The 11,780-nt window shown below is 35.0% G+C and overlaps 1 protein-coding gene across 1 annotated transcript in view; it reads left to right on the top strand.

Annotated features, from left to right (window-relative positions):
• tho2 (THO complex subunit 2-like protein) overlaps nt 1–11,780 on the top strand; it is a 46,265-nt gene that overhangs the window by 16,274 nt on the left and 18,211 nt on the right. The window contains exons 9-19 of the mRNA XM_018511975.1: nt 2,460–3,052; nt 3,135–3,369; nt 3,460–3,577; nt 3,657–3,819; nt 3,913–4,094; nt 4,272–4,556; nt 4,671–4,783; nt 5,042–5,237; nt 5,405–5,533; nt 5,666–5,794; nt 7,789–8,046. Of these exons, the coding sequence (XP_018367477.1) occupies nt 2,460–3,052; nt 3,135–3,369; nt 3,460–3,577; nt 3,657–3,819; nt 3,913–4,094; nt 4,272–4,556; nt 4,671–4,783; nt 5,042–5,237; nt 5,405–5,533; nt 5,666–5,794; nt 7,789–8,046 (2,401 nt within the window). The remainder of the gene's footprint in view (nt 1–2,459; nt 3,053–3,134; nt 3,370–3,459; nt 3,578–3,656; nt 3,820–3,912; nt 4,095–4,271; nt 4,557–4,670; nt 4,784–5,041; nt 5,238–5,404; nt 5,534–5,665; nt 5,795–7,788; nt 8,047–11,780) is intronic.

Raw genomic sequence — 11,780 nt, 5'->3', positions numbered from 1 at the left:
AGGGGCTCCGCACAATAAAAGGAACAGGGAACAGAGAACAGAGAATAAGAATTTCAACCTATCAGAAATCATGTATTGTGGAATACGCAGTGTGTATTTCTGATAGGTTGAAATTAGATAGATAGACTTCGAATTTTAAATAAAAATTTTAAGAACATGTTCTCTCGAAGAGTTATACTACCGATTTATGGAAAAAAATGATTTTTTTTACTTTGCAAACCATGCGCCCCCTTAAGTTAAATTTACTTCAAAGTTATTCATAAGATTCTCTAATCTTACTTGGAATCTCTTGGAAAATCTGGGAATTTTCAAGGAATGCTTTTGGAAGATTTTATTAATCAGTCTATAAAACAAGACTTCTGTTTGTTTTATTCATTAACGGAAAATATAATTTTATTATCAACATTTAAGATTGTCAACATATATGTGATTTGTATTCGAACTTCTTAGAGATTCGAAATTTTTAAATAATTTGCATTCGAACTGTAGGGATTCAAATCCGAATTGAATAATTCGCACATCTAGTATTTACGTCCCCGGCCAAAAGTTCGGAAAGTTCAGACTTGTGGTATTTTCGCATTTTTTCATGAAAAGTTAAATACGTCAGTGAAAAAAATTGTAGAGAAGTTTTCGACCACGTATTTTAAAGCGCAAAGGTAGGACATTAAATTTGCGTTGGAATTTTTTTCTACATTTTATTCTTAAATTACATAAAATTGAAAATTGATTTTTTGTAAGATTTTTGTCTTACTGAAGCGATGGATTGATAAAACTTTGGATAAAATTTAACATAAAAGTACTGTAAAATAGGCTTTTTAAGTTTTAAAATGTTTTTGAAAAAAAAATGGTACGGTGAAATTTTTCGCAGATATTGAATTTTTTATTGTGTACAAAAATCTTTCTTTAAAGTAAATTGACGGTTAAAGAAAATTTCAAAAAAATTTGTGCAAATCAGGTATATAACAAATATTTTCTTTCTTTTGTCTTTTTTTCGTAAGCTTTGAGCCGAGCCAAACTTTGAGCCTAGGAAACAGAAAAAAGTCGCTGGGGCCCAGATCTGGTGAATACGGATGGTCAATTAATTCGAACTGCAATTCGTGAATTTTTACCATAGTGACCGCCGAAGTGTGAGACGGTGCATTATCTTGATGAAACAGTACTTTCTTCTTTTTCAAATGCAGTCGTTTTTTCTCAATTTCTGCCTTCAGCTTGTCAAGCAATGATGCGTAGTACGTCCTTATTATTGTTTTACCTTTTTCAAGATAGTCGATCAACACAATTCCATGACTGTCCCAAAAAACAGTCGCCATCACCTTTCCTGCCGATAAAACCGTCTTCGCTTTCTTCGGAGCAGGTTCACCCTTCGCAGTCCACTGTTTTGATTGTTCTTTCGTTTCAGGAGTGAAGTGGTGGACCCAAGTTTCATCAACTGTTATTAATCGACGCACAAAATCCGACTCGTTTCGCTTAAACCGCTCCAACAGGGTCTTAGAAATGTTCATTCGAATGTGTTTTTGATCCAGAGTGAGCAAGCGCGGCACCCAACGCGCGGTTAACTTACACATGCCTAATTCTTCAGTCAATATATGACAAATACGTTCTTTTAATATGTCAATAGCCTCTGCTATCTCCCTAATCTTAATTCGACGGTTGTCCATTATCATTTGATGAATTTCTTCGATGTTATCGGTGGTGGTCACAGTTGTTGGCCGTCCCGAACGCTCATCATCAGCTAAGCTGGTACGACAACGTTTAAATTCAGCTACCCATCTTTTCACGGTGGCAAATGATGGGGCAGAGTCTCCGTAAACAGCGTCCAACTCGGCTTTAATTTGCGTAGACGTATTGCCTTTCAAATGCAAGAATTTAATTATAGCACGATATTCAATTTTTTCCATTTTTACAAAATGACGACACAAATGATTGTCAAACAAGAACTGAACGTCCAAAGTGGCCACAATTGTCACAGATATCTTTCGTAAGTATCACGATTATAATACCAGAATGGCTTTGACGAGTAACGCCATCTTCATGATGAGGCTTAAAACTTTTCAGACGACCCTCGTATTTCCAAACTTTTGGTCGTGAACGTAATGTCGAAATGTAATGTATGTATTGCTTTTATTAGGTGTTGAACTTAATTCCTGCCGTTTTTCGTCTCCAAAATTGATTTATTTCGAAAGGAAATACCTTAATCAAAGTATTATTAATAAAGTATTATTAATTAATAATACTTTATTAATAATACTTTGATTAAGGTATTTCCTTTCGAAATAAATCAATTTTGGAGACGAAAAACGGCAGGAATTAAGTTCAACACCTAATATTAAGAAGGTATAAGTTGTAGAATTACATATTATTGAACAAAAACTTTGCAAATAATAATAATAATAATCAAGATAATAATTGTTATACTCTAATCGCAATAGTCGCAAGTTTTCAACATTATTTCGTTGCAGACACTGTATTGTTTCTCCAAAATTATCGGGTCTTAAAGTGCCTCCGTTGAAGAGTTCTCTCTCTCCGCCATCATTATGCAATCTAGAGGACATTCACGGTTACTTGTTGCCAATGCTGATTGTACTTGGACCGAATCTGCATCAGGATCCTATTCTAATGTACAAGGTGATGAGATTGTGTCACTCCGCTATTAAGCACTGTTCACTTGACGCCAGCAAGCAACCATTGAATAAGAACTGCAGTCTCTATTATGATGTTCTGACGATACTTGACGTCGCGTTACTACCTTCCCTTTCCTTCATGGATTGCAACTGTTGTGTTGCTGAGGAATTGTGGAATATTCTCAAATACTATCCATATCAGAATCGCTATTGTCTGTACGCGCGCTGGAAGAATGATACGCCTTTACAACATGCTGCATTGCTGCGGAAACGTGCAGATGCTCAAAAAAAGATCAAGTCAATCATGAAGCGCGTGAGCAAAGAAACGATCAAGCCAGTTGGCCGGTCAATAGGAAAACTTACGCATTCTTCACCAGGTGTACTATTCGATTATGTCCTCATACAGATCCAGTTATATGACAATCTCATAGGTACGTATCGAATATATACTTTCTGTCGTTCTAATCATTTTCGCAAAGAAAGATCGTAACGTGCTCGTTGTATTGGATGCAGGACCTGTGGTGGACTCTTTAAAATATTTGACAAATATTTCGTACGACGTTTTGGGATATTGTCTTGTAGAAGCGTTAGCGGGTGCTGACAGAGATAGATTTAAACATGATGGCACCAGTATATCCTTATGGTTACAATCTCTGGCTTCTTTTTGTGGAGCAATATTTAAGAAGTATAACATCGAATTAACAGGGTTGTTACAATATGTAGCGAATCAACTTAAAGCTCAAAAGAGGTACGGTCTCACGTAGATAAATTGCATTAAATCCAATTATTATCAATCATATATTAATCAGTTTGCTTTAATATACCGCTCTGCTTTTAGCCTAGATTTATTAATATTAAAAGAAATAGTACAAAAAATGGCTGGTATCGAGGCCGCCGAAGAAATGACGTCTGATCAACTCGATGCTATGGCAGGCGGAGATCTGTTAAAAAATGAGGTAAACTGTAGCATCGCATAAATTTGCAGTGTCGTAATTTTGACGCACACAAATTAACATAAAAACTTCTTCTCTTAAGGCCGGTTACTTTAGTCAAGTCCGCAACACAAAGAAATCCTCACAGCGTTTGAAGGAAACACTCGCCGAGCAAGACCTCGCGGTCACTTTGTGCCTGTTAATGGCGCAACAGAAACATTGCGTTGTTTACAGAGAGACGGATAAATCTCATTTAAAACTCGTTGGTAAATAGAATTATATGACGAGCAAGATAAAAATTTAAAAATAAAAATTTTCTTCTTTCTGATAGATATTTGCTATTTTTTTTTTTATAATAGGCAAGTTGTACGATCAATGCCAGGATACGCTCGTGCAATTTGGGACTTTCTTGGGTTCGACTATGACAGTAGACGAGTATGTGGAGCGACTACCGTCGATCCATTCTATGCTTCAGGACAATCACATACATGCAGATGTCGCATTTTTTTTAGCACGGCCAATGTTTGCGCATGCCATAAATGTAAGCAAGTTATTTATATTCATGTTTGAATTTTCCTGATAATAACATTGATTAAGTATATATCAGCCATTAATTTAGTTAAAAGATATTTAAATTTGCGTACAATTTGTTATCAAACAAAAGTATAGATTTTTAAAATACGTATTTTTGTATTTTCTTAAATTAATTTTCTCAAAGATAAAATATGACGCTCTCCGTAAAGCTGATCCGAATTATAAAAAAATGTCCACGGCTATGAAGCAATTAAAGTACGCGGAAGCTGCGCAAACCGTTATGGCACCTGTCGCTCAGTCTGTCAGACCGTTGCACCCTTTAAAAGTTTGGGAGGACATATCGCCGCAATTCTTAGTTACGTTTTGGTCTTTGTCGATGTATGATTTATACGTGCCGATGGAGAGCTATCAAAGAGAAGTCGGCAAGTTGAAGCAACTTGCAGTTCAAACCGTTGATTCCAAAGATATGGTACGCGAATATTATACATTTATTATTGATTACAGTGCTCTATGATTAAAAAATAATTTATTTCAAACTTGAAAATGTTATTCTTCTCTGATTTAAAGTAATGCTAATTTTTAGAATATAAGTAAAGGAAAGAAGGAACAAGAAAGATATACCACTCTTATTGAGAAGATGCAGGATGAAAAAAAGAAACAAGAAGAACATGTCGAAAAAGTTTTTGCGTACCTGAGGTAAAATATCTCGTTATTTCTTATAACATAATATAAGACAATTATAAGACAGTGCTGGAATTTATTTGCCGATCGGTATTTAGAATGCGCGCAGATTGGTGAGGTAAGGGACGGAAACCAAGCTGAAAATCGGCTGAAAGTTGTAAGTAAATTCTAGCACTGTCTTATAACATATAAGTATAACGAATATTATTGTTGTAATTGTATAATGTAGCAATTCAGTTTAATACTGATCGTACGTTTATAACTGACTTATAGACAAGAAAAGGATACATGGTTTTTGTCACGAAGCGCTAAATCGGCGAAAAACGAAACGATAACACAGTTTCTACAGTTGTGCCTATTCCCGCGGTGTACATTTACAACTGTAGATGCCATGTACTGTGCGAAATTTGTACATACCATCCACTCCCTGAAGACTGCAAATTTTTCAACTCTGCTTTGTTACGATCGTGTAAGGAAGTCCTCTCTAATATTCTTGTTATTGTAGATAATTAAAGTGGCATATTAATTTATTATTTTTATTTGTCTTATTTTTTGTCCAAGTTTTATTTGGTGTGTAAAATAAATGTATATTGTTACACTTCATTATATTTTTATGATAAAATTGATTTCTTTCAGCTTTTCTGTGATATTACATATTCAGTTACTTCATGCACAGAGAACGAAGCAAATCGATATGGCAGATTTTTATGCGCCATGCTGGAAACTGTGATGAGATGGCATTCCGAAAAAGCCATATTTGATAAGGTAAGTTACAATTTTGCACATTTCGAGATTCTTAGAGAAGATATTTAGAAAAGATATTTACGCTTTTGTTTTGTTATTTTGATACTTTTATTTAATCTGAATATGTATTAGTAAATATCTTCTGGTGTGTAGGAATGCAGTAATTACCCTGGTTTCGTGACCAAGTTTCGTGTAAGCAATCAATTTTCCGAAGCGAATGATATGGTCGGATTTGAAAATTATAGACACGTGTGTCACAAGTGGCATTATAAGATTACAAAGGTATTTACATGATCTCATGAGCAATGTTCTGTATATTATATACGTATATTTGAATATATGTATAGGTACTTTTTCACAATGTACAGTGGGCCAGAAAACCCGAAAACTGGCCAAAAGTCGAGTTTAAAATTTACTGTAAACAATATTTCATGTGTCATAAGAATATTTCAGAGAACATATAAATGAACTGTATAATAAGATTTTGGTAACAGGTTTCGAGAAATAGCCGCTTGATTACAAAATACAGGTGATAATTTCAGACCTATCTTTAAAATAAAAAACATTAAAACTATGAATATAAACTTTATAAATTAAATATTTAAAAATAGTATTTGTTTTAAAAATGGATAAATAATAATGCTATACATTTATTTACTCTAAATATTAGCACTATTTTTTGTGGCTGAGCTATTTACGCGAATATTTCTGATTTAAATAGATTATGACTTAACACAAATCCATCGTGCCGACACTGTACAGCCTCGGAATTGATTTTTTTTTATTACGTTTTGTTCGTATGGATATGGTTGACGAGAACAAGTTGCCATTTTTTGCCACTTTTGCTCGTTACTAAAGATATTTATTTTCCCACTACTACACAGTAGGCCAAGAGACTCGAATAAATGACCAAAAATCCATTTACTCCAAAATTTTTGATAAAATTATGAAAAATTATGATCATGTACTGTTCTTCGGATCGCTGATTTCGAATCTGATGTCAGAATTGCACAATTCAAAATGGCAGATCCAAAATAGCGAACAATTTTCTATAATAATTGTCTAATTTTTATGAAATTTAGTAGTATATATCGATTTTTTAATTTTTTAATTTTAAAATTTGAATGTAGTTAAACATTTTTGAAAATTGATTAATTAATTATTATTCAAACATAATTACAAATTTTCATCATACTGCTCTTCATTAGTCAAATGACCGTATCATGCAAACTTTCGTAAAAATTTGTAAGGCCGCTTGAGTCATCCTCTTTCTCGGTCTCGTTTGATTGAGAAAAAGAAAAAATGTTTTTGTCTCGCAACAATAGAAGATGTATTTAACAGAACTATGGATACTTCTGACCCCATTATATCTACACTTAACCTTAATTCGCGAATTTAGAAAAGGCAGCAAAATGCACAAGGCTATCCCCAAAGAAGTAATTCACTTGCTTGACATTCCTAAGTTCGACCAGTCAATGGATTTTCTTTCTGAATGAAATGAAACCGAGAAAGAAGATGACTCAAGCGACCTTACAAATTTTTACGAAAGTTTGCATGATACGGAGATGACTAATGAAGAACAGTGTGATGAAGGAGATTTGTAATTACGTTTGAATACTAATTAACCAGTTAAAAAAAATGTTAAAAATATAAAAATGATAAAATACAAAAAAAATTAAAAAATAAAATACAAAAAAGTAAAAATAAAAAAAACAGCAAAATGGAGTCAATATCCGTCACATCCTCGATTCGTGACTCTGGATACGGCAAAGAGCAGTAGTAATTTAAATTTAAAGTTCGAACTTTTTTCTCCTTTCACTTAAATGTTTACTTTGAAATTAGCCATATTGGATCCGTCATCTGTAATTTTAAAAATTGTAATGTCTAACTCGTAATCAACGACCCTAAAAAAATGTTTTTATTAAAAATCTACTGGTTTTTGCATTTTCGGGTCGCCATTTTGGATCCGCTATTTTGAATTATGAAATTCTGACATCAGATTCGGAATTAGCGTCGATCCAAAAAACCGTTATATATTTAATTTCATAATAATTAGACGATTATTATAAAAAATTGGCCGTCATTTTGGATCCGCCATTTTGAATTTCTAAATTTTGAGTTCGAATTCGAAATCAGTGACCCCAAAAACCCTTAGATACCGTATTTTATGCTAATCCATCAACATTTTGAATTTTGGCCAAGATTTTGGGTTGTCTGGCCTACTGTGCAATGCTGAGAATGAATACTCTTGTGATTGAATTAATTTTCTTTTATAGGCTATTGTAGTGTGTCTAGATTCGAAGGATTATGTGCAAATAAGGAACTCTTTGATAATATTGATCAAGATATTGCCTCATTTTCCTGTTTTGGCGAAACTCTCTCAGATCCTCGAACGTAAAGTGGAGAAAGTAAGAGAGGAGGAACGTGGTCAACGTCAAGATTTACACGTCTTAGCTACATCATATAGTGGGCAGTTGAAAGCTAAAACTCCCAATATGATACGTGAATCAGACTTCCACCATGTAGGTGATAAGGTAATAAAAAAATTATCTTATATATATATATATTATACATATATATATAATGTAATAACTTTCTCTAATTGATAATTTTCTCAAATACTTTTAAAGTGTAATTTTTCTGCTTTATAAACTTATATTGATTATACAGGGTGGATCATTTTAATCGATCAACCCAAATATCTCCAAAAGTAAGCGCTATACAAAAAAAATTGTTTAAACATAAGTTGTTCAGGACAACGGGGGACAATCATCAGGACAATCATCTTTCTGCATTATTGGTTTTGACCTTAAGGTCAATTTTTAAGGTTATTTGAAGGTCAAAATAATTTTTTTAATAATGAGAACTCCTATTTTCGACACCGGATTCGGAAAGAGCGGGAAATTTTACGTCAGAAATGATAGTTTGATAATTTGTTAAAGTGACCTTCAGAAAGTCAAATGTTGAAAAATCGTCCAGAAGCTGTTTTCTTCAAACTTTAGAACATTTATGGGCGAACAAATGTTTTAGTAGGTTTGGAGGCCAACGACCTTGGCTATCTTGTCCTTGAGGTCAAATTTAAAGGTTATTAGAAGGTCAAAGTGATTTTTTTATGAAAAACCTTACTTTCCTCGCTAATCTTACTTTTAGCGTTACCCAGAAATAACGACGTAGTAAGTTCTGTTTCCTTTGGGGTGCTTGTTTACCGTGAGTCCCTTTGCCTCTCACGATTGGGGTGCTTGTTTACCGTCAGTCCCCTTGCCTCTGACTTTAACCATATTAAAGCGAGTGTTCAAAGTTGCCTCCATTAGCTTCAAGACACAAATTTACATGCCTTTGGAAATGTTGCACTGTCCTTAGCAAAGTTTCCCTTGGGATTGCAACGCAGGCTCGACGAATACGGTCTATCATGTCTTCTCTGGTTGTTGGCCGTTGTGTAAAAACATCTTTTAAGAAGCCCCATAAATAAAAATCGGGAGATGGCATGTTTGGTGAGCACGGAGGCCAGTTAACTGGACCTCCTCGTCCAATCCACCTCTCATTATAATTATCATTTAGAAATTCGCCTACTATTAGCGCAAAGTGGGGTGCTGCACCATCTTGCTGTAACCACATTTTCTGCCGTGTTTCTAAATCGACATCCAAAAGCTCTGGCAATCGATCCCTAAGCAATTCCAAATAGGTATATCTATCGACATTTCCCTCAAAACCATAAGGTCCGATCGAAAAAATCACTTTGACCTTCTAATAACCTTTAAATTTGACTTCAAGGTCAAGATAGCCAAGGTCGTTGGCCTCCAAACCTACTAAAACATTTGTTCGCCCATAAATGTTCTAAAGTTTGAAGAAAACAGCTTCTAGACGATTTTTCAACATTTGACCTTCTGAAGATCACTTTAGCAAATTATCAAACTATCATTTCTGACGTAAAATTTCCCGCTCTTTCCGAATCCGGTGTCGAAAATAGGAGTTCTCATTTAAAAAACTTATTTTGACCTTCAAATAACCTTAAAAATTGACCTTAAGGTTAAAACCAATAATGCAGAAAGACGACCCCCATTGTCCTGAACAACTTTTGTTTAAACAATTTTTTTGTATAGCGCTTACTTTTGGAGATATTTGGGTGGATCGAAAATGGCCCACCCTGTATATAAGAATTTTTTTCTTGTCTGATATACAGGGTGTCCGGAAAATCGTCCGCAATACTTCGGGAAATGATTCGAGATCCAAAAAGAAGGAAAAAAGCTATATAAACATAAGTTCGGAAACAAGTCGCTGCCGAGTTATAATCACTTTTATGTTAAAAAAAATGTAATTAATTTTTCATAATAACAATTTTAATTTATTTCATAGTGTTTTAACATAAGTAACTACATTTCGGACTATTTTAGCGTTACCCACAATGCCTCCACATGGTTGACTAAAGTCCCTTAATTAGAGTCAAGTCGTGAGGGGCGCCGATCTCGTGATTGGTCAGATTTCGAGTCCCTTTAAACGCCGCCATTTGCGGATACTTTCGATGTGGTAGTGAATCTGTGAATTGATGTGAGCAACTGTTTCATGTAGAAAGCGCGAACGCGAAATCTATCAACTGTCAACCATGGTGCTGTTTCCAGCCGGTATCCGGCACCCGGCAGTGGCGTCTTTCTGCTCTTATGTGACTCTTATTAAAGAGACTCTAACTTCGACCGATCATTGGCGCTCTCTACCGTATTATGTTGCACTATGAAATAAATTACAGTTATGAAAAATAAATTATTTTTTTTAATATAAAAGTGGTTATAACTCGGAATCGGATCTATGTTTATATAGCTTTTCTCCTTCTTTTTAAGATCCGAATCACTTCCCGAAGTATTGTGCGCGATTTTCCAGACACCAATACTTCGGGAAGTACACACACGCACGCACGCATGCATACACGCATGCACATACGGGGTAGGCCATTTTAATCTTTCTACGCTGATAACTCGAAAAGGAAGCATAAAAAAAACAAGAGAGGAAATTTGTGTGATTTTGAGGGGGGAAGAAGTTAGTGACCTTAAATTTGATGAAAGCATTCAAGGTCATTCGAAGGTTAATTTTGAAATTTCAAGGTCATTCGAAGGTTAATTTTGGAATCCCCTCTTTTTCATTCTTGTAGCATATTCTTGTAGCACACCTCTTTCCAAAACATTATAATAAAATACTTTTTCATGAAGTACTTTTCGAGTTATAAGACTTGAAGGTTGCAGTATCGTCGGCATGAGCATCACCCAAAGTGTTTAATCGATGGCTAAAATCTTTGGAATGTTGTTCCAAAGAGGAGCACTTTCAGAAGAAATGTTCCAAACAAAAGTTTCAGGATTTATATCCGAAGGTCGATACAGAAAAATATTTCAGATAAAAGTTGTTGGGGCTATGTGTCAGTGACCTTGCAGTAAAAAATCAAGGTCATTTAGTGATCAGTGCATATTCCTGCAGATAAACTGAGAATCTTTTATTTATCCCTTAAAATTATAAATTTTAACATTACCCAGGAACAACGATGTGGACGTAATAGGATCATATTTCCTTTGGGGTGCTTGTTTAACGTGAGTCCTCTTGAGTCTCACGATAGGAGGTACCTATCATCATACGACTGCCCACCGTTGTAGGCAACCGAAGAGTTGTCTTCTCTCGTCATTCGTGCGTAGCGCTATTGCGCTTGTAGTAAACAACTCTTCAAGGTCACATGGCCTCCTTTACAAAACCCAATAACTTGTATCTGAAACATTTTTCTGTATTGACTTTTGGGTATGAACGGGTGGCACTCAGTTGGACACGGCTCAATTGGACACGAGCTACTCACAGCGCTTGAGACTACAAAGCTCCTAAGCACCAGTCGCTGTGATTGGTGGTGTCCAATCGAGCCGTGATCAATCGGGATCACCCCGGTACGAACCCTGAATCATTTGTTTGAAACATTTCTTCTGAAAGTGCTCCCCTGAACAACATTCCAAAGGTTTTAGCCATCAATCGACTGACACCTTGGGTAATGTTAATGTCGGTAACTTTCAAGCCTTATAACTCGAAAAGTACTTCATGAAAAAATATTTTATTATTTTAGAAAGCTCTCGAAATGTGCTACGAGAATATGCAATGAAAAAGGTGGGGTTCCACATGAAATTTCAAAGTTGACATTCAAATAACCTTGAAATATGCTTTCAAGGTCAAATTTAAGGTTACTAACTTCTTCCCCTCTCAAAATTACACACCTTTCCTCTCTTGTGTTTTTTTGGCGGGGGGGGGG

This window comes from Trachymyrmex cornetzi, unplaced genomic scaffold, assembly GCF_001594075.2.
Source record: "Trachymyrmex cornetzi isolate Tcor2-1 unplaced genomic scaffold, Tcor1.1 scaffold1121, whole genome shotgun sequence".
Taxonomy (NCBI): Eukaryota; Metazoa; Arthropoda; class Insecta; order Hymenoptera; family Formicidae; genus Trachymyrmex; species Trachymyrmex cornetzi.
This window is presented reverse-complemented; position numbering and strand designations above follow the sequence as displayed.